The sequence below is a fragment of the Monodelphis domestica genome, chromosome 7, assembly GCF_027887165.1.
Source record: "Monodelphis domestica isolate mMonDom1 chromosome 7, mMonDom1.pri, whole genome shotgun sequence".
In the NCBI taxonomy this organism is placed as follows: domain Eukaryota; kingdom Metazoa; phylum Chordata; class Mammalia; order Didelphimorphia; family Didelphidae; genus Monodelphis; species Monodelphis domestica.
In genome coordinates, this window is record NC_077233.1 from 139460885 (window position 1) to 139484071 (window position 23187).

The 23187-nt window shown below is 39.1% G+C and overlaps 1 protein-coding gene across 4 annotated transcripts; it reads left to right on the forward strand.

Moving 5' to 3' along the window:
• The first annotated feature begins 971 nt into the window (after positions 1-971).
• LOC100009949 (zinc finger and SCAN domain-containing protein 31-like) lies at positions 972-16511 on the forward strand. 4 transcript variants are annotated; one of them, XM_056805689.1, is made up of 4 exons: positions 972-1156; positions 2243-2732; positions 8273-8414; positions 13888-16511. In XM_056805689.1, the coding sequence occupies exons 2-4, from the start codon at positions 2313-2315 to the stop codon at positions 14811-14813; spliced, it is 1488 nt and encodes a 495-aa protein (XP_056661667.1). In that variant the 5' UTR covers positions 972-1156; positions 2243-2312; the 3' UTR covers positions 14814-16511. The 4 variants fall into 4 exon arrangements, with proteins under 4 accessions (XP_056661667.1, XP_056661664.1, XP_056661666.1 ...); XM_056805686.1 differs by lacking the exon at positions 972-1156 and adding an exon at positions 1452-1871 and having other exon boundaries at positions 2243-2747; XM_056805688.1 differs by lacking the exon at positions 972-1156 and adding an exon at positions 1455-1824.
• The last annotated feature ends 6676 nt before the right edge of the window (positions 16512-23187 follow it).

The window sequence follows — 23187 nt, forward strand, 5'->3', positions numbered from 1 at the left end:
GTAATCATCAAAACTATTTGGTGTAGTTTAAGCAATAGAAATTTAGATAGATGAAACAAATTAGATAAGGAATAGTGAAAAACGATTGAACTAAATTGTAACTTAGAGTCACAGTGTTCGATTGACCCAAGAATACAATATAAGATAATTAAATTCAAGCTGAAATGTACCTTACAGATCATCAGCTCAATCTCATCCTTATAGGTGATAACTCAATTTTAATTTCTGGGTAATTCTGAGGTTCTAAAACTTGAAGCTATACCACATCACTAATAGAATGTTGGAATTAAAAGATAGCCTTTCATTTCCAGAAGTTTAGGGTCATTAAAGAAGCCCAGCAATTTCCCATTCCCAAACCATGCTACTCTTCTTTCCCTCCTCGTTTAATTCTGGTCTCCATAAAAAATAGCAATATGCCACTTCACAGAATCATAATGAGATTCTTATGGAAAGTAGGTAGGGAAGAGAATTAAGAAGAAAAATAAAAGAGAAGGCTGGAATTCCCTAATAACTCCGTAGTGTTCGCGGAGTGGTGGGTACAGTGCCTAGTCAGGAAAACCTCAGGGCAAATCCAGCCTCACGTCCTTCATCTAAATCAAGTCACTTCGATCTCTAGTTTTCCCATCAGTAAAATGGGATAATAACAGTATCTAACATGTCAAGGTTGTTGTGTAAATGAGAGACTATTTGCGATATTAAAACGTTAGCTTTTGTTATTGCTGGATTTCGAAATGTAAACCATAAACTTGTCTGGCACTGGAGTGTGTTGGGAGGGGTAGGGGCGTTACAGAGAAAAAGGCGAATAGACCCAAAGAGTCCTCAAGTACTAAAGAAGTTGGTGTTGGATAAACATATGCACCAAACCCTGGGGAAAATGGCAGGTTAGCCCCAGATGGTGCAGTCAGCGTCTTCACAACAGACTGAAGAACTGGCTTTTCGTCCGGTTCTCCAATAGAACGGGGTGAATTTGGACGAAGACAACAGCCCGGCCGCCAGAGGGAGCTCCTCTTCCCGGATTCACTGGAGCCAGGCCGACCCTGAGCCCCCTGCGATGACGTCACCGGAGCGGGACCACCCGATTTCCCCGCGCCAAACTCCACCCTGGGGTTTCTCAGCCTCATCCCCACCCACCGCCATCTTCCCTGTGGGCAAGAAGGTAAGGAGGCTGGAGAGGGAGGGGTTCTCCCTCTTCTAGGTGGAGGACCCAGTTCTCATTTAACACAGAGATCTCCAGGAGGCCAATTCCCTTGGAGGGAGAAGGGATTGAGCCAGCATCTCCAGCTGCAGCTCCCAGTACGTCATGGAAATTGTCTTTGGACTACGATTCCCAGAGGCCTTCGGGGCAGAGGAATGTCTATTTCCCCCTCCTGACTACATTTCCCAGAGATCCAGGTGGCGACATTCTCCGGGACTTAGTGCCAGCTTCCTTTTTTTGCTGGACCCTGAGCCTTGAGCTCCCTGACTGAATCCTTTGAATAGCTCTGGCTGCAGTTCTCCCCTGCAGTGCAGACCTACGCCCTCTTGTGTAGAGCCAGCCCCCGGGCCGGAGTATGAACTCTGCTGGAGTCACGTGCAGCTCTAACCCATCTCTATAGCAACCGCTTGACAGTGGTCCGTCAGTCTGGATCACCCAGAAAAGGGCGGAAACCCGGTCTGGAGGTTCCGGGAAATGTAGTCTGGAAGCAGAGGTGCAGACAGGGTCGCTGTGGTTAGAGGAGGGTCGGGTTTAGAAGCATCCCTGCAAGTGGCAGGAGCTAAACTACTTAAGGAAGCTAGACATGTTGTGGATGACTGCAGGTCCCTGTGTCAACTGAGAGCCCTTATGTACGAAGCCTATGAAGTTGGAAGTTGGGTTTCCTGGCCCCTGAATGGTATTGGGGGAGGATGGAAGGGGGAAGGGAAGGATACATTGGGGGGGAGGGTAGGTGAAAATGGGGGGCGGGATCGGTTGTTGGGAATTCTGCGCATGACCGGTGGCATTACAGGGACTACCTGGAGTGTGGCCTCAGGGAGGTCTGGTGACCGCTAGGGGGCCCACAAATTCACAATATTTCTATTTCACCCAAAGAGAAAATATCCGAAATTGCTTTGGAATTACTTGTATAGCTTTTGTCAGAGTTGTATTCAATGAATTATGCTTCTGACTGACTTTCATTAAGTTGTTTAATTTTTCTAATAACATTCTAAATTTAATAACTCATTATTAACTATGGTTTCTTATATCTTATGAATGTCCTTGAAGACCAACCTAAGGGGAACATCTTTAAGGCATAGACCCTTCTAGAGTTGTTTTAAAAACTCGAAAAGCTCAAATGGCTCTAGAATCCAGAGAAACTGCAGCCCTCGATCCAGCGTGGAAAGAGGGACTTCAAGTAGTAAAAGTAAAGGTGGAGGAAGAAGAGGATTACCTGTGGGGGAAGAAAGGTATCCAGAAGAGGAACAGTCCTTCAACCCAGGAGACCTCCCGCCTTCGTTTCAGGCAGTTTGGCTACAGTGACACACCTGGACCCCGAGATGCTCTGAACAAACTTCGGGAACTTTGTCACCAGTGGTTAAAACCGGAGATATACACAAAGGAGCAAATTCTAGAACTGCTGGTCCTGGAACAGTTCCTGACCATTTTGCCAGAGGCCCTGCAGACCTGGGTGAGAGATCAGCATCTAGAGAATGCAGAGGAGGTGGTTACTGTGCTGGAAGATTTGGAGAGAGAACTTGGTGAATCAGGACGTCAGGTGGGAAGGCTGCAGGTGTGATTTACCATGGGAAAATGAGGTTATGTTGTCTCCTTTATTAGACAGTGAGTTCTTTGAAAGTAGGGACTATTTTTTTGCTTTTCTCTGTATCTCCAGAATTTAGCACACAGTAGATGCTTAATATATGATGATTTACTTGATTTGTTGAATAAGGAAAAGATGAGAAGAAAATGTCTTGAGTTCAAATTTTCAGTATAATTTAAGGGGCCAGGAGTCTTAGTCCATTAGTCTCCTCTTTACTCTCTTATTGCCAACTACTCACTGCTCTTTTTTTTCTTTGCTCACTACTCTTGAACACATGCCAGAAATATAGGAATTTGTTCCTTCATGTAGGGAGCTGTAGAATATAAGCAATATGTTTATAGACTCATTCAGATATTTATTGACTGCCTGCTGTAGATAAGGCACTGATTGCTAATACATGTGAAGGCTATAAAAAAGTATGATACAATCCTTTTTTCCTGTGTGATCATTTAAAAATTGATGAAGATGTAGTAGATTCAGTTTTGTAAACATTTACATGCCTAACCATTATATCTTGTTTATTATTTTTTAGAAACCCCTACCTTCTGTTTTAGAATCTATACTAAGTATTGGCTCTAAGGCAGAAGAGTAGTAGGGGCTAGGCAACTGGGGTTAAATGACTTGCCCAGAGCCACATAAATAATGAGTGTTTGAGGCCAGACTTGAATCCAGGATTACATCTCCAATCTTATTCTCTATCCATTGCAACATGTAGATGCTCCTAATTTCCTTGATTATTGAAAGTCTTGAAAGTATTGAAAGTAGGGAAGATAAGAAATTAATTATATTACCAATTAAATGTAATAAAGATATAGGAGAGATACAGAATGTTATGAGAGTTCAGAAAAGGAAGAGCTCACTCCTGGTTGTTGGTGGTGGAGGGACCTGAAGTCAAGAAAAAGTTTTTGAGGGACATGTTGTTTAACTGTGCTTTGGAAGAGAATGATAGGTACAATTTCAAGATAGGTTGGATGTAGGGTGTGGGAGTGGAGGGAAATTAGTATATTCCTGGTATGAGTACTGTGTGATAGAGTAAATATTTAGAGCCAGAAGTGAGTTTCTAATGTGAGGTTAGATAATAGGTTTCTATTGGTTCTTTTTTATGGAAGGAAATTAGATAAATAGAGCTATTAATAAGATTCATTGAGTAGTAGCACCGGGATGGTGAAGGAAAGAAAGGGAGTGACATAAATTCAATCCTCTAACTTAGGAAAATTTGTGTGGGAATTTGTTATTACATGTAATTGGTTAAAAAAAAATTAAATTCATTGGGCAGTGTTTGGAGGTGCTGAGACTAGAGTTAGGGAAATTTGTTAAAAGGATTGTTGCTCTAGTCTAAATGAACCATATTTAGGCCCTGCTGTAGTAGAAACGTGAATGAAAAGAATGAGATGGTGGTGAAAACAATTTCAGAGAAATGATTCAGGATCTGTGTTTCTTCCTTTTTCCTTGTTGGCCTAATCCAAAAATAATGCCAAGATTTCTAGCCTGCATGTTTGAGAGTATGTTCATATCATTACTGAAGTAGGGGCCATTGGGCAGAACTTACTTGTTTAGTTTGGAGTGTGTTGAGATTGGAATGCTCCAAATCATCTAACAAAAAATCTCAGACCATGAGGGAGGTTTGAGACACAGCAGTGGGAGTTATCTGCTTCCACAAAGGCCAGAGTTGAAGTTGTGGATGTGGATAATATCAACAAAGAAGAGAGAGTAATAGGAGGGGGGTCAAAGACAGAGCTTTTCAGGACATCTTCCTGTAGAGGATAACAAGAGGAAGAAGAGAATTCAAAAGGAGAAGGAAGAGGATTGGCAAGCAGGAAAGTATAAGAGTACAATTTCTAGGAAGCTGAATAGGGAGGGAGTAGATTAACAGTGTCAAATGCTGCAGAGAGATCATGGATAATAAATTAGAAGATGGTCACCAGAGCGATGAGTAGAAAAACTAGGGATTAAGAAACAGTGGAGGGGGCAGCTGGGTAACTCAGTGGATTGAGAGCCAGACCTAGAGATGGGAGGTCCTAGGTTCAAATCTGGCCTCAGATACTTCCTAGCTATGTGACCCTGTGCAAGTCACTTAACCTCCATTGCCTAGCCCTTATCACCCTTCTGCTTTGGAACCAATACACAGTATTGATTTCAAGATGGAAGTTAAGGATTAAAAAAAAAAGAAACAGTGGATAATGAGGAAGAAGTAACATCAAAGAGGAGGAAAGATGATGGAGGGATTGAAAGAAGTATCAACTTTAGGGGAAGGTTTTTGTTTGGGGGATACAGGAAGCTAAAAATGGATTGTAGGTGGGAGGAAAGAGCTTGTTGAGAGGAAACAATAATAACAACAGCTAGAATTTCTAGATTTCTTGAAGGTTTACAAAGTGCTCTTCATACAACCCTATGCTGAGCAACTTTCCCAGGGTCACAAGCTGGAAGTGTTCTGAAGCAGGATTCTTACTCAGCTCTTCTTGTTTCCATGAAATAAAAGATTATCATGGAAACAAAATTCTGGAGGAGGCAAGGGGGATAGGGTCAAAATCAGTGGAGTTCGTTTGGGCAAGGAGGAAGGCCAGTTGTTTCTTTTGGACAGGAGGGAAGAAAAGATGGATGATCTATTAGAGAGGTTTTGAAGTGAGGAGGGAGGGAGAAGCTGAGTGGGCTTATGCTAGATGATCTCAGACGTTTTAGGATAAAGTAGGAAGTGAAATCATCTGTGATTGGGGAAGGGAGTAGGAAGTGAAGCTGGGGACTTGGTGATAGTAGAAAGAACTTGGATCATGGGAAATGTGATACGGAGTAAGATTGTTTTGGACCTACTCACTCCCTTGGCACAGTTTAGCATTCAGTGTTTCAGGCCTAGCTAAGTGGTTTCCAGTGTTGAGAATGGCTCATTATGGAAAGTGAGATGGGTAAGGGATTCTGGAGTGATTCCTAATGTCATTGAAATAGCTAACGCCCGGGATCAAGACTGGGTAGTGCCAGAACAGCAGAGTAGGATGCGGGGACTGAATGAATATCATTGTGTTTGTAGGGAGCAGGATTGGTACGATTGAAAAGTGGAGAGGTAGAATGTGACCAGAGAAGGGAATTTCAGAGTTCAGGACTTAGAAGATAGAGCAATATAACATATATAACTATAGAAGAAGTTACAACATATATCACATGATTCATTCCCAAATAAGTGATATGTACCAGTGGTTCCTAGCCTGTGGGCTCTGGACTCCTCAAAGCTTCTGGAATGGTTGCATTCGCAAATCCATATTTGTAACCATCATTTTGAACTTTAGTTCTAGCAAAATATCATTGTTGTCGTGGGGTACATTTTTTTTTTCTTTAAGAAAGGGTCCTCACACTTGGGAACCACTTTATTTTTTTAAACCTTCACCTTCTGTCTTAGAATCAATACTATGTATTGGCTCCAAGGCAGAAGAGTGATAAGGGCTAGGCAATGGGGATTAAGTGATTTGCCGGGGGCCACACAACTGGGAAGTATCTAAGGTCAAATTTGAACCCAGGGCCTCCCCACCTCTGGGCCTGGCTCTCAATGCACTGAGCCACCCAGCTATTCCCAGGGAACCATAAATATCTAAATCCAGAGAATCGTGAAATGCCAGCTGATTAGTTTTGGTAAGTTTTTGTTGAAGGTGGGTGGACCTTGTTCCTTTTTTTTTTTGTTGTTGAGCTGGTTCTTAAGGGATAAATATGCCTATATCTGTGTGTGTGTATACATACACACTTGCATATAAGCAGACATACCATTGCAAGCAGACCGAATGAGGTGAGCAAAGTTAGGGAGCCCGACGTGTAAAAAGTATTTACTGCATAGTTGACTACTTTGGGGAAGGGGATTTTTATAGTATAACAGCTTGAGGCTGCAAAGGGAAGAGGGTCTTGAGTTTGGACCTTATCAGTGGCATCAGGGACTCAATAAAGGTTTCTTTTGACTGAGGAAGTGTTATGACCAAAAGCTGTTTTAGAAAGATTATTCTGGTGGTCTGTTTAACTTAATTAGATAAGGGAGTCTGGAGGCAGGAAGGAGTACCATTTTAGGAAGCAATTTCTAGTCTTTTAGTGAGCATTTATTAAGCATCTACATGTGAGGCACTGTGCTAGGTGACGTGGATAGAAAGCAAAAAAAAAAAGTCAATGAGTGAGTGGTTGGGTATAGGAAACAGAGAAGATACAGGATGACTGAGGTTTTTAACCTGCTTCATTATGTAATTGCCAAATTTGCCTTAAAGTGAATGAGATCTCTGAGGAGAGTGTAGAAAAAGGGGAAAAGAAGCATTTATTAATTTCCTACTATGTGTCAGGTATTGTGCTAAGTGCTTTACATATTTTATCTCATTTGATCTCATTTAATCTTCACAACTGTATGAAGTAGGAGCTATTATTATCCCCACTTTACAGTTGAGAAAACTGAGACAGAAGTCAAGAGTGACTTACCTAGGGTCACATAGCTAGTAAACATCTGAAGCTCTATTTGAACTTGGGTCTTTCAGATTCCTGCCACTTTACAGTGGACAGGAGAATTGAATCTTGCAGCATGGGGTTTTTTAGGCAGTGGAAGAAGAGAATAGAATCATACAAGGATGTAGAGAAGGTGTGGTCAGAGAGGTAGGAGAACACAAATAGTTTGGTCTTATGGAAATCATGGAAATCAGTGAATTAAAGAGTTTTATAAAGAAGGGGATCAACAGTGTCCAGTGTGGTCAGAGGCCAAAGAGGATGAAGACTGAAAGTAAGCATAGAGTGAGAGAGAGGTTAGTAGTGTCAAGTGTGGTGGATTTGGATTGGGAAGACTTGGGCTTGAATCCTGGCTCTTCCTCTTATTGGAGCAAGTCTCTTAATCTCTCTGGGCCTCAGTTTCCTTACCCTGTAAAATGAAGAGTTTGAACTATATGACTTTTAAGGTTACTTTCAGCTCTCAGGCTATTAGCTTCTATGATAACAATAAAGGAGATGATCAGATTTTCCAAACTTTTTCAACGAGCACATTCTATACTCTAAATCCTCCTTAATATTCTAATTTAGGCTTTATGTTTAAGAAGAATTGCTCTGGGACAGCATGGTTTTTCATAGTTTCTAGAAGTTAAAATAATGTTATCAATATGGTATGGTTTGTTGAGGATAAAAAAGTAAGCCCATAATTTATTTTTAATTGGTAAAAATGGATAAATATGGATATTTTTGTAATTGTCTCAAGATTTTATATATATTCAACTCAACACTAAATCATTCATTGTTCAAATAACCACATGATAATATTAACACAAACTTCCTGAGACAAAAACTTCCCATGTAGCTACTTCTTTCATGTGCCAAGTCAGCCATTTTCCTGAATGGTAATAGATTATTCATTATTAATAAAAAGTGACCCCTTGGTTGTTTTATGGTTTTTCTTGATTTTACACACAGATTTCTGGTTTTTATTTCCCTCTCCTGTATCCCTGTGCTTCGTTTCTATAATGATGTTTTAGCCAAACATTTTTCATTATCTTTAGGTTGTATCTAGTATACCCAGAGAGGCAGGGGCCTGTGAGAAAATGGCCCCTTTGAGAACAGCACAGGATGCACTGAATGTCCAGCCCATGAACATCCAGATCAAGTGTGGGTCTCCAGAGCCCCAGTTCCTACAAGAAAGAGGTGAGAAGCAAGGTTGTATAACAACGGGAGGGGATATGAAGGGAGAGAAGAGGTGGGGATTTGATGGTGGTTGTTTTTAAATAGATTAGAGTAGGGTCTGACTCCTCAGTTTCCGTGATTAGGAGTAGTGTGATGTGCAGGGTCTGGTAACAAAGGATAGTGGTTGAAATGCTGACTTTGCTAGTTCCAATCAGTGGGATTTTGAGCAAAGGAGAAAGGAAGGGTTTAAGTTTGTAAGGTAGAAGGAGATGTGGATATGAAACAACAACAGATTGTGATCAAGTAAAGAGATTTCAGTGTTTTGTGAACAGGGAAATGAAATACCTGTGAATGATCATGAGGCTAAGAGTATGGGGAGCAAGAGAGGGAGGAAACCAGCATTTATGACAAGAACACTGTGTGCCAGGCATTATGATAAGTGCTTTACAAGTATCTTCATCTCATTTAATTCTCACAATTTTGTGTGTTGGGTACTATTATTTTCTCCATCATATAAGTGAGGAAACAGTCAGATAGAGGTTAACAGGCATAGCTAGTAAGTGACAGACTGGATTTGTAGACTCAGGTCTTCCTAACTTCAGGACTAGTATTCTGTCTATCACATCACCTCACTTCCTCATATTCATTTCTGTGTGTCATTTAGGGGATGGTTGAGGAGAAGGAGCGGTGGCAGTGGTGGTAGTGGTAGTAGTAGTAATGGTAGTTGTCAGTGCTACACATGGGTTTACTGAAGCGGTAAGGAGCCCAATGCCAAGAGGGTTAGTGAAGGGGTCCTACGGGAAGGGGGAGGGAAGAAGGAGGCAGACAGCGGGAGCCAGATGCCAACAGAGTTGGTGAGGCAGTCCCAGCTGAGTGGTAGGGAGATATAGGATATATATAGGTTTGGGGAAGGAAGGGGCAGTAGGGATAAGGCAACCTGGATTGCCTCTATTGGTCGTCTCTGGGGAAGGTAAGCTACTTGGGCCAACTTCATTGGATGTCCCTGAGTGGGATGGGGGGGTTCCAGCCTCTGGGGATCGGGAGTGATTCTCAAGCTGATGCTCAGCCATGCAAGACAGGCTGAGTTCCGGTGTTCTGCCAGGTGTTGGAGGGTGTGTGAAGATCTGTCAGTAGTGGTAGCAGTAGCAGCAGCAGTAATGGAAACTGCTAGCATTTTTAGATCATTTGAAGGTTTACAAGTATAATCTTATTTTATCCTCACAACTTTTATCCATTAGATTGTGAGTTCTTTTCAAGTAAACTCTTTATTGCCAATACATATAAGTACGGTTTGTCTTCTGGAATGTTGTATTCTAAGCTCTTCATAACTTGGTAGTGCTGGCTCCTAAATTGTGGATAGTCCTAACTGTGGCTCCTTGGCACTCCAATTCTTTCTTTCTGGCTGCTGCACTACTTTTTCTTTGATCTGGAAAATATATTTCGGCTATAATGTTCTTAGGAATGTTCATTTTGGGATTTCTTTTAGCAGATGATCAGTGGATTTATTCTGTTTTTGCATTACTCTCTGGTTCTAAGAGTTTGAGGTGTTTTCTTTTAAGATTTCCTGAAATAGGATATCTAGGCTTTTTTTTTCTGTCATGGCATTCAGGAAGTCTAATGATTCTTAAAATTTTTCTCCTTGATCTGTTTTCCAGGTAAGTTGTTTTTGAATATATTAAATTTTCTTCATTTTAAAAAATCTTTTGATTTTAATCTTTCAATCTTTTGATTTTAATATTTCTTGCTCTTATGGATTCATTCACTTTTATTTGGTCTCTTCTAATTTTCATGGAGTTTGTTATTTGGATAAGATTTTATACCCCTTATACCAAGCTGTTAATTCCCTGTCCAGTTTTTTCTTTCAAAACTCTAATAACTTTTCTAGTTTTTTTTTCCCTTAGCCCTCTCTCATTTATAAAACTATTTTAAACTCTTCTTTTTAAACTCTTGCCTCTGAGAGATAACATATGTATAGGCTAGTGCAATTGTTTGTCAGATCTGGGAGGAGGGAGGGAGACAACAGAAATCATGGAATCATAGAAAAATATTTAAAAATAAAAAAAAATAAACTCTTGCCTCTTCCAGGAATTAGTTGAATTTGTGTCCATGATATGTATTTCTTTGAAGCTTTGTATCTACAAGTTGTATTGGAGTTATTCCCTTCTTTGGAGTTTATGACTTGAATGTTCCTGTCACCATAATAGCTTCTCCCTCCCCCTCCTTCATCTTCTAAGCCTACTTCCTGACTTTAGATTTTGTTGGGGCTGGACTCTGTGCCCTTCTATAAAGAAGTTCTGAGATGGGCTGTTTGCTGCTTTATAGATGTTGTGAGGATCGTGCTGTTTCAGAATCTCAAGGACAACATGGGCTAGGCATCTACAAGCTTTCAATTCTCCCAAAGTGGTCCATTTAGGTCAAAGTGTAGTTGTTGACTCTTGGTCTGAGCTCTGCAAATTCTGGCTGGTTTTGATCTGAGCAACAGTAGACTGCTGCTGGACCCTTCTACTACCATCCATTTCAGAAGCTTCTGATTCAGAATGACATAACTATAGACTTCCCTTTGAACTGTGATTCCTCCTTAGCCAATTCCTGTGCAGGTTTCAGACTGATCTGGAAACTAGAAATGAGACCCTACTATGCTCCTGGGGCCTGACCACAATTTTGTTGCTGGCTTTTAAACTTGCTTCTTTCTAAGTATACTGCCTAGGGCTGAGACTGCCAAGATGGGGAGCGTCCTCTGCTTGACTCAGATCTGTGACTTTTAAGTTTAATATGGACTATAGAACTGAAAAGTTTTTATGGATATATGCTTAAGATACAGGATTGCGATGCCCCTTTGCTTTCCTTCACTCTTGATGCCTCCTTTTTTCTAGGTCCACTAGCATGGCAAACAAGTATTAATGAAGTCCTTACTATGTACCCAAAACTGGGCTAGGGAGTGGGAAGACAAATACAAACAAAAAGATGGACACTTCCTGCCCTCAAGAAGCTTACACTCTAAGTGGGAAAGACCACACAGAAAAGTAAAGAGTGGGGCAAGTTGCCCCACCACCAGGGCATGGTGATGAAGGCTAGAACATTCTTGGAGGAACTCACTAGTGGGAGAAGGGAGCTGGCATGGTGGAGCAATGTTCTAGGGAGAGGGTTGCAGGGATGGAGAGATATTACAGGATGAGGAGGCCCTAAGCACTGAGGGAAGTTCAAGGGTGAGAATCATAGCAAAGCCCAGAAAGTCAGCATATGAAAAATAGTTCAAACCACTGAATTGGAAATTGTTCCTTTATTCTTCCCTCTACATATCCAGGCCCTCATCTTATATCCTCTTATCTTTTCTCTCCTTTTGAAAGCTCATTTCCCTCACTCTCCAATTTTTCTCTTAGTCCTAATTCAGCATGTTGTAGTCCTGCTTAGTTTTTCATCTGTTTTCTGCTTTTTCAGTTTTTTTTATTCAGGTTTAAAATTCTAAATTCCTTCACTCCCAACCCTCCCTTATAACTCATAGCTTACATATAGGCAAAACAAATAAACCCATGGACCTTGACTGATAATGTATACCTCATTCCATATGTATAATTTACCAGCCCTTTTCTGAGACATGCATGTCTTACTAGCCATTCTCTGAAGTTATATCACTCCACTGTTCAGAGTTCTGAAATCTATGAATATTGTTTTTCTTCACATCATAATGATTTTGTAAATTCTTCTCTGGTGTTTGATCTGTTCTTATGCAATGTTATTCATTAAAGGCTTCTCAAGTTTTTCTGAGGGCTTCTTATTGATATTTTTTATGGTACAATAATATTCCATTGTTTTCATATACCCTGGTTTGTTCAGGCACTCCTTAGGTGATGGGCATCCACTTCCTTCTTTGGCATTGCAAAAAGTGCTATTATAAATATTTTTGTATATGAGGCCTTTCCCTCTGTCTTTGGCTTCCTACTTTCTCTGATTTGTCTCTTACTTTCTTACTGTCATAGAATGGTTCATTTTTTGGGCTACATTGTCCTCTCTACCAGATACCTCTTACCTGCCTCACTTGGCCCCTATGATTTTACCCTTGTCTCCTCTTACCATTTCCTCTAAATTGGGATACCATTTGTGAAAGTTCACAGAAACATATGCAGACTGTATTCATATTTTGCATAATTTCATTTTGATTATTCTGTTTCTAAGAGGCAATGTGGTGCCATTAAAATGGTGATGGATTTAGAATCTGGATTTTAGTCCCAGCTCTACAAATCACTAATTGTATGGCATTGATTAATTACTTAATCTCTCTTGGTCTCAGTTTCCTCATCTGTAAAAGAGGGAGTTGAAATAGATGATCTCTAAAGATCCTTCCCACTCTAAATTTATGATCTTATCACTTCTTTTATTTTTAATTTCCTAATTTATAAAATTGAGTATAATCATATCTCTTGCTTATTCAAAAGGTTGCTGTAGTTATGTGACAAGGAAATCACTTTAAAAGACTGATATATATTAATTTAAGGTCGCCAAGGAATTCAGCTATGTAATTCCTAAATGAAAACTCAAGTCAGCAGTCAACCTTTTATAGAGTTTAATTACAAAACAGGAGGAAGAAAGGAATTAGAGATAGAGGGAGAGAGAAAGGGGAGAGAAGGGAATAGGGCTTAAATACCCCTTCTGTTTAGGCTGGGCCAAAAGGCCCAAGCCCTTAGATAGCTGGGGCAAAGAAAGGAGATCAGTCCCTATTACTCACGTGACCAAAATGGAGAAACAGTCTCAAGGGCCTCCACCTCCAGCTTCCTTCAGAGCCAACTCTCAAAGCACCACCTCTCAGACCAAAAACCTCTCCCACCAACCACCCTCAGTCCTCAGACCCCTCTATCTTTAAGGAAACCATCCAAGTTCCCTCCCCTCAGTTCTCACATCTACCAATCACTGTCCATGTCTTCCCTGTGCCAATGGTGGATCTAGCTTAACCCAGGACTGCCCAGAGGTCTGTGGCTTTGCACATGTATGTTGAAGGTCATATTCTCAAATAATTAAATCTTGATCCTTTGCTGCAGCCCTTCCTAAATCCTGTTAGGACTGAGTGGGGTGGAAATTGTATTTTCCAAGACCTGGTTCTGTCATTCCAAGTATCTCTATTGTATCAATTCTAAAATCAATCATGACTCAAAGAACTTCCTGTTCTATGCTTAAGCATAGGTCAAAGCCCTTTCCATTGTTCAGCAAAAGGTTTCTGTCCTAAAGTAATCTTAAGAAGGGAGGAGGAGGAACCTCCCATGCCAATGGGGTTCACATTCCAATAGAGTTCCCACTATCAATAGGAAATTTTTCAAGTATGAAATTTCCCAATGGTGAAATTTCCAACATTTATAAGTCTAAGAAATTTTAAGGTTTACAGTTACCAAATAGGTAATGTATATAAAGGACTTTGGAGATGTGAACTTTTGTCAGTATTCCTTAAAATAGGTCATTTTCACCTAGCACACATGACATTTGTATTTTCTGTTGATCATTTCAGATTTTGAGATTGGTATCAAGTGGTCTCTTCCAAAGCAGGAATTTTCTGAAGCAGTAGAGTCAAAGGAGAAGATATCTGGGAGATTCCCAGTGGACGTTTCTCAGGGAGCCAAGACTGAAGAAGCTTATGAATGTGAAGGCACTTTAAGCAAGCAACAGGAAAACAAAATGGAGAAAGTAGATGGCTCCCTTTCTCAGGATGGAAATTATATGTTAGTGACCATCCCTGCTGAAAAAATTCCATTAGGAGAGAATGGCCATAAATATGATGAGTGTTTGTGTAGTTGCCATTTGAACTCAAACCTGGTTGCACAACAAAGAGTTCCAACAGGAGAGAAACTTGATATATCTGCTACAAATGACCAAAACTCTAGACAGAATTCATCTTCTAGTGTACATCAAATAAATCAGACTGTCCAGAAATCATTTGAATGTAATGAATGTGAGAAAACCTTCAAGCAGAACTCAGAACTTCGAAAACATCAGGGAATACATATAGGAGTGAAACCCCACAAATGTACTCAGTGTGGGAAAGCATTTAGCCGACGTTCTTACCTTAGGAAACATCAAAAAATTCATACTGGAGTGAAACCCTATTCATGTAGTGAATGTGGGAAAGCTTTTAGGGTAAGCTCAGACCTTATTCAGCATCAAAGAATTCATACTGGAGATAAACCCTATCATTGTAGGGAGTGTGGGAAAGCCTTCAACCAGAACTCTTCCCTTATTCAACATCAGAGAATTCATACTGGAGAGAAACCCTATGAGTGTGATGAATGTGGGAGAGCCTTCAATCAACGCTCAGCTCTTACTCAACATCAAAGAATTCATACTGGAGAGAAGCCCTATGAATGTAAAGAATGTGGGAAACCCTTTAGACATTGGTCTGGCCTTATGACACATCGAAGAGTACATACAAAACTTTGACCCTATGCATATTCTGAATATGACAAATCTTCGGACAATTTTGTAACTGTTATTAAATCTTAGAAAATGTATCTTGGGATCAAAATCTCTAAAATAATTGTGAGCACCGCATGGGCAGAGCTTGTGCTTGTCTTATTTTTGTATAGCTCTCTCCTGAGTATCATGTGCCTATCAGACCTTCATTAAGGTTTATTTTGTGATAGACTAATCTATATAAAGAAGGGGCGTTAACATTGTTTAATGCCCCCTTTACTTTTTAGGAAACTCAAGGAATTTGAAATAAATGGGAATGTAATATCCTATGCTGGAGCTTAGTTACTCCAAGAAATTATGAATTAGATAAAGCAAATTTGCTATGTCTTTTTTATCCAGTCTTTAGGAATTCCTATTGTAATGTAAGAAAGAGAGATCCAGGAGGTTACAATGGGAACCCACGCTGAAGAAGAGATCTCTTTTTCTTACATTACACTATATTTGTTGTAAGTTGTCACTAATAGGAAGGAGTCATGAATATTGTCAGTGGATTGTCCCTCTCTATGTGATTATTCCTACCTCCTCCCTGACCTCCACTGGCATCTGCGTATGAGGAACATAAATACATGAAGAGAGATATTTCCAGTTTTTCCCCCACAGAAAAAATACAACTAGTTTCCATTTTTCTGAAGCAGCCTGACAATGGTAAGGTTGTTGCTAATATTCGTTTTGTCAGTTTTATTGACACATACTCTGGAAAAATAGTTAATAATAATAATTTCTTCTCATTGGTTCTGAATTTACCTTTTCCTTTTTTGATACTGGTAATTTTGTTAAATCCAATTACTTAATGGTTTATTCCCCCAACCCCCAGCTCCTAGCTTTAAGTAATTGTTTTTTTATTTCAATTTTAAAAATTCTCTCCTTTAATGTTGAAGATTTCCACCTTGATTTTTAATTGGAAGGGGAAGTTTAAATTTGTTGCTTTTTCTGATTCTTTACTTGTAAGCTCTATTTTTTGGTCTGCTTTTTCTTTTATTGATGAAAGTATTTAAGCTATAACATCTCCCTAAAGTCTTCCTTTGAGTACAACTCTCAGGCTTTAGTATGCTATCTCTTTATTGTCATTATCTTATTAAAATTATTGTTTCTATGATTTGTTCCTTGATTCACCTATTGTTTAGTTTACATTATTGAATTTCTAATTGATTTTTAATTTTTGCTTCAAAGTCTATTGAATATAATTTTTATTCTCATAAAAGATGAATTTAATAATTCTGATTTTTTGCATTTTTATGTGGTTTTTATGTACTTAATACATGGTTAATTTTTGTGAAAGTGCCATACACAGTTGAGAAATAGGTTTACTCCTTTCTATTCCAATTCAATATTTTTTCTTTTTGTTGTTTTTTGTTTTTTGGTCAGGAATATATAGGTTTGAGGTGGGATAAATTGAAGTCCCCCACAATATTATAGTTTTACTATTTTTCTTCCTAAAATTAATTTAATTTTTCCTTTAAGAATTGAGATGCTCTTCTATTTGTTTCATATGTTTATTATTGGTATAAATTCATTGTCTGTAATGCCTTTCAGTATAATGTGTCTTTCTTGTTTTTCTCTTTTATACAGTTCTTTTGTTGTTGCTTTATCTGAGATCATGATTGCTACTCCTATCTTTTTTACTTTAAGCCAAGGAAAATAAATTGCTTCAGTCTCTCATTTTAACTCTGTGTGTATCTTTCCTTGTCAAGTGTTTCTTGTAAACATCATATTTTTCTGGTGTCTAATCCTTCTGCCATACTGTTCCATTGTATGAGTGAATTTATCCCATTCATACTTATTGTTAGTTAAATATTTTTCTCATCATTTTTTCTTATACTTTGTTTCTTGTTTTTTTTTTGCCTACTCTTTAAGTCTCTCACTCTTTTTAAAATTCCAAGTCCTCTCTTAATCTTCCCATCTTACTGCCTTTGCTGTAATCACTTTCCCTCCTCTTTCTGTGTTGGATGAAATTATTTCTGTACTTGACTGTGTGTGTATATGTATGAATATTCTTCCCTCCTTTGACCAATTCATTTGAGATTGAGATTAAAGTGTTGTTTGCTTCTTTGCCCCACACTCCCTTCTTGAATAGACTTTTCTTTGTGTACTCCATTTATATGAGGTACTTTCCCCCATTCTTCTCCTGTCTTCCACTTCTATTCAAGTATATTCCTTTTCCTCTCCCTTCCAACCTTTTATATCATTAAAAATAACCATTCCCATACCCTGTGTCTAATTAGACTCTCTTTGTAACCCCTGATGTTGATAGAATTCTGTGTGGATACGTGTATCATCTCCCTATAGAAGAATGCAAATATTTTATCCAATAAGAAGGAATTCCAATTAAAATAACTACTGATAACAAGAATTGCTTGGAAGTCTATCTGTCAAGACACACAGAGGGACTCTATGAACATTTAGAAAATAATCTTTACAAAAATGTAGGCCCAAATATATAAATATTAGTTAATTGCTGTTGGGTAAGCTGAGCTACTATAATAAAAATGAAATTGCTACCTAATTAATTTACTTCTTTAGTGCTGTACCAAACTAACAAGGGATGCTTTACAGAGCTGGAAAAAATTAAAGTAGTTTAAAGAACAAAAGATCAAGAATATCAAGGGAATTAATGAAAAAAAAGTGGAAAGGACCATTCTACAAAGCCATAATCATCAAAACATTTTGGTCCTGGGTAAAGAAATAGGTTGGCCAGTGGAACAGAATTGGTACACAATATACAGTGTGTGATAGATCCAAAGATCACAGCTATTGTTTCCAGAACTCACCATTTGAGAAAAAATTGTGAAATTTGGAAAGCAGTGTTTCAGAAACTAGATATAGACCAATATTGTACTCTATATGCTAAGACCAACTTAGTTAATACATAAGTTAGAGAAAAAGGGTGACAAGTTAGTGAAATAAGGAAGAAGTTACCTTTCAAATCTAATGCTAAGGCAGAATTCATGACCAAAAAAAGACAGGTTCACAGGAGATAAACAATTTTGATTACATAAAATTAAAGAAAAAAATTGCACAAACAAAACCAAATGTAGCTAAAATGAAAAGAGAAGCAGGGAATTGGTAAAAAAAAAATGCTGTATAGGTTTTTCTGATAAATGCCTTATTTCTAAAGTATATTGAGATTGCTAAAAATTCACAAGAATAAGTCATTGCCTAAGTGGTAACTGGCCAAAGGATTTGCATAGACAGTTTTCAGAGAAAGAAATCTAAGCTATCAATAGCCATATGAAATTGGTTCAAGTATAAGTGATGGAGGAGTTGTGAGAAAACAGGTACATTAATACACCACTGATGGGACTGAAAGCTGGTCTGGCCATTCTGGAAAGCAATTTGGGATTATGAACCAACAGCTATTAAGCTGTACAGACAGGGATAGTGATACTAGGTCAGTAACCCTAAAGAGATCAAAGAATGGAAAAGGACCAATAAGTACAAAAATATAACAGCTCTTTTTGTGGTACCAAAGAATTGGAATTTGAGGGGATACCCATCAGTCAGAGAATGGCTGAACAAGTTATGGTATATGAAGTTGATGGAATGTTGCTGTGCTGTAGGAAATGATGAAGGAATATTTCAGAGAAACTTAAGAAGACATGAGATAATGCAAAATGAAGTGAGCAGAACCAGGATGACAATGTAGTAATAATAGTGTAAAGATAAGCAACTTTGAAGGTTTTAGGAACTTTGAGCAACCCAAGTCTAGGGAACTCCTGATGAAACATACTATACACCTCCAGATAGGGAGGGGATGAACTCAAAAGGAAAGTTTAAGGCATATGTTTGAGGTTTTTTGACATAGCTAATGCTAGAATCTTTTTATCTTGATTATACATGAGTACAACAGATCTTGCCCTTCTTGATTTGTCAAAGGAGGGAAGAAGAGTCAGGGAAGCTTCAAGGGAGAGAATTCAGAGCTGAAAATACAATTTAAAAGATCCAGGGGAAAAAGCAGGAGAAGTGCTCATAATATTTCTGCTATTTGGCATACATGGTACCTGTTATTTTTGTAAATTGTTATTTTCTAAGAAGGGAATATATATATGGCTTTTGCCAATTCAGAGAAAGTAAAATTCATATCCAAGAAAAATGAGAGCTACGCTTTAGGGTATTGACAGGTTTGGAGGGTTAGTGCCTCCTCCTTGGGATGTATAATATAGGCACATGAGTTCTTTGAAATGAATTGGGGACAGCTTTTTAAGAAGGCATAAACAAAAGGTCAGTGGCCTGGAGAACTATAGAATAACAACTATAGAGTTCTCATAATAATTTTGACTTCTATTTGGGAAGGAGCTGGGTCTTGAACTAGGTACAAAGGCTATCCAGCATGAAAGTCCTGATCTCAGTTATTGATTTCTCTGCCCCTTCTTCCCTTAACCAGAAATTTTCTTGAATAATGGCCAAACTCAGTCCTTGAAGTCCCTGTCCTGAGAACTAGATCCCTCAGTCTATTCAACTGCCTGGGACATTTCATTTCCTTACCACAAGAGAATGTTTGAGGTACTTCCTGTTTTATCTCAGGTCAGCACTGAAAATCTAGGATTTGGAAGAGGATTAACTGCCTCCATTCCTGGATGGGTACTTAGTCTATAGAGGCTCCAACCATTTGAGCCTTGGAAGTTCCTGTTTTCCCTGGTGCTGTGGGTTTGACTTGAGGGACTTTTATTTTTTTCCTGATTTGTAGCTTTGTAGGCTTTTTCAACTACAATGGTGCAAAGGGATTTTACTTTGCATCTCCTCTTTGATCATTCATTGTCCTGAAAGTCATTGTCACTGAGGAGTGGGCATATAGGTATGCTATGTACAAGTATGTTGTGAACTCCCTGTTTATGTTGGCCACACTCAGTATTTTTGTTCCTCTGTCTCCCCGCCCCCCCCCCCCCTTTTTTAAACCTTCTGTCTTAGAATCAATACTAAGTATTGGTTCTAAGGTAGAAGACTGGTAAGGGCTAGGCAATTGGGGGGTTAAGTAACTTTTCTAGGGTCACCCAGCTCGGAAGTGTCTGAAGTCAAATTTGAACCTATGAAACCCCACCCCTCCCCCTTGCCCATCTCTAGGCCTGGCTCTCTATCCACTGAGTCATCCAGCTGCCCTATGTCCTCCTTTCCAGCTTACCCTTATCCCTGCTTTTTGCCTTGGGCCAAAATGGTCAAAATGATCGTTTTCTGAACTTGAACTGACTCCCAACATCAGAATCTGTTGCTGCTGTTCAGTATATTCTGCTACATGACCCAAGTTAGGGGTATGCAGTCCTGGAAATAGGGAGGAGGTGGTCTGACCACACCAGTGGGGCTCAGCTTGGACATGCTACCCAAACCTCAAGGAAGGGCCCCCACTATGGTTGAAATGGCATCTGAGGCCTTTGTGCCTTTTAAATCTCACTAAATTTGCACCTTCTACAAGAGGTGGGCTCCAACCCCTCTTCATTCCAGCGCCTTCCTCCTGTTAATTTTATGTATTGATCCTATATATAACTAGCTTTGGAGATATCTGTTTTCATGCTGTCTCCTCCACTAGGCCATAAATTTAGGAGAGGGACTGGATTTTTTTTTTTGCCTCTTTTTGTAACCCCAGGGCTTGGCACAGTACCTGGCACTTAACTGGTATTTAATATATGTTTATTGATTGAATGTCTTAGGGTAGAGTTGTGGCAAATGGATCAAAATGATTTGTGATACAGTGGGGCTCTGCAAAGGGGGATACAATATAGATAGATGGCATTCATTCAGGGTGAGAGTCCCAGGGGGTTTTGCTATCCCCCCTCCCCCCCTGGAGCTATACTAGAGCAGCAGCTGGGAGGTGGTCCAGACAAACAGGAGGGATGGGCTCTGGTCAGAAGCACAGCACCCCTGGGGACCTGGGTTGACACAGGGTTCTCAGACAAAGGGCTGGTTGTGGCTGTTGTCACATTGCGGGTGGGGTGAAAGAGTCAGGGAACATGGACCAATAACAAAAGGAGAGTTTCTAAAAATTAACCAGGAAGGTCAGCGAGGAAGGTGGGATTCTAGTGTGCTGCATCAGCAAGCTTGTGGGAGAGTTTTAGCAGCCGGTTCTAACTAGAACTATGTGTAGTTAAAGTTTAACCTCATGTAACCTGTGCCATGCTGGGAGAGTAGGGCCATAGAGTCTGCTGTCTATTCAATTTTACACTCCAAAAAATGTGAGGAAAGAAGTTGAAAAATAAAAATTTTCAGTATTGTTGAATAAGGAATAGACTGCATATCACCAGAAAACCCTGGATGGGGGCATGGAGGTGGCTCAGTGGCTTGAGAGCCAGGCCTGGAGTTGGGAGGTCTTAGGTTCATAGGTGGCCTCAGATATTTCCTAGCTGTGTGACCTGGGGCAAGTCACTTTACCCCAATTGCCTAGTACCCCTTCCTTCTCTTCTGCCTTGGAAACAGTACTTAGTATTTTACTTTTAAGATGGAAGGTAAGAGTTTTTTAAAAAAAGAAAATGAAAACCCTGGATAGCTATAAGAATCAGTCTCTGATTCATCTCACAAACCCATTGTTAATTATAGAGTTACAGGAATAATATTTTATTAGTAAATAAATATGGAAAATGAAAAAGTATCAAGGAACACTAATCTTTGTAGTTATCATTATCTATTAAATAACAATTTATTTCTGAACTTAAAAAATCACATATTGATATAATTTGTCTACTTCCATGATTCCCTCAAAAAATAAGGGTGTGTTTATGGTACCGAATTCTAAGAGATGTCAAAATAAATTTCCATAAACAAGTAATTTGTATATTGTGGGTTGCCCCATTTTTAAAGAGCTGAGCTATTTGAGGGTTATAGGCTTTCATTTGTTCTTTATATCCTTGGTGCTTACCTCTCAAAGTTTGCTGAATTGAATAAGATCAGGAAACTGTTCACATTCCCACCCATTTCCTGTTTTGTTGTTGTTGTTGTTGTTAGTCCAAATTTTGATTTAATAAATATAATCATGGCTTGGATTTTTGAATCATTGATACAGCTAAGGAAAGCCTCTAGATTCAGATAATAATAATAATAGCATTCAGATGCTATTACTGTGAGAGTGACTACATGCTTCTTGAACATATTAAAGTTGTTGTTACTGTTGTTCATTTGTGTCTGACTCTTCATGATCCAATATGGAGTTTTCTTGGCAAAGAGACTGGAGTAGTTTGCTATTTCCTTCCCCAGTAGATTAAGGCAAACAGAAGTGAAGCAATTCACCCAAGGTCACACAGTTTGTTATAGGATTTGAACTCAGGTCTTCCTGCCTCCAGACCCGGCTCTCTAGCCACTGAGCAATCTAGCTAACTCTATTAAAGTAGTCCATGGAAATCAAGGACAAAAGAAGCAATAACAGACCTTGCTCAGATCACATAGTGACCTACAATCTATGGATTGTAGAAGTAGGAATTTCTGTGAAAAATATGCAATTGGTTTGTCTTCTCCCTGCTCCTATAATGGAGAAAAGACACAAAGCCAATTTGGAAACAAATCTTCCAGAGATAACATTTGGGCTAAAGGCATTTAACATCATGATCAGAACACTGAAGAACAACATAGGATAATATAGCTTATCAGAGAGCAATAATGTTGATGGTTGTCTCTTGCAATATTAACTACTTTAATATCTCATCACTACAGGAGTTGGACTAGATTCCAACTTTTCAAAGACTCAGTCCAAAAATGTCTTTGTTGACATTAGTCCCAAACAAGAGTCCAGAGACTTCTGGCAGCATCTGGTGGACTATGAGATTCAGTCTATGTTAGAGATTTTTATCACCCATTATAGATCTTAATACCTTCAGCAGTTTCTTCAGGTAAGTTAAGTCAATGAGCATTTACTAAGTGGTTTATGTGCCAGGAATTGTGCTACATTGGAGCTACAAAGAAAGACCAAAACATTCCAAAACAAATTCTTATGCTCAAGAATCTAATACTATAACAGGAGAAATGACACATACCAAATTTGGTATCAACAATCTGCCAAAAAATACATGTACAGTATAATTTCTGAAGAAAAAGGCACTAATATTAAGGGAAAGCAGGAAAGACTTCTTGCAAATTAGATTTTAGTTTTATTTTAAAGGAAGTCAGGAGGCAGAGATTGGGGAGAGCATTCTAGGCCTAGTAGATAGCCAGGGAAAATGCATAAAATTGAGAGATAGAGGGTCTTTTTACAGGAATAGGAAGGAGTGTAAATTTGATCATCAATGTCTTTTTTGGCCAAAATTTGCAGTCCTTATCACTTTAGCAGAGTGATACTGTCTCTTGCAAAGGGGTCTCAAATCCTTTTCCACTGATGGTGACTGGATAATGCCTCTTGCATGCTGGATTCCTCTGTCAGGATTTTTCT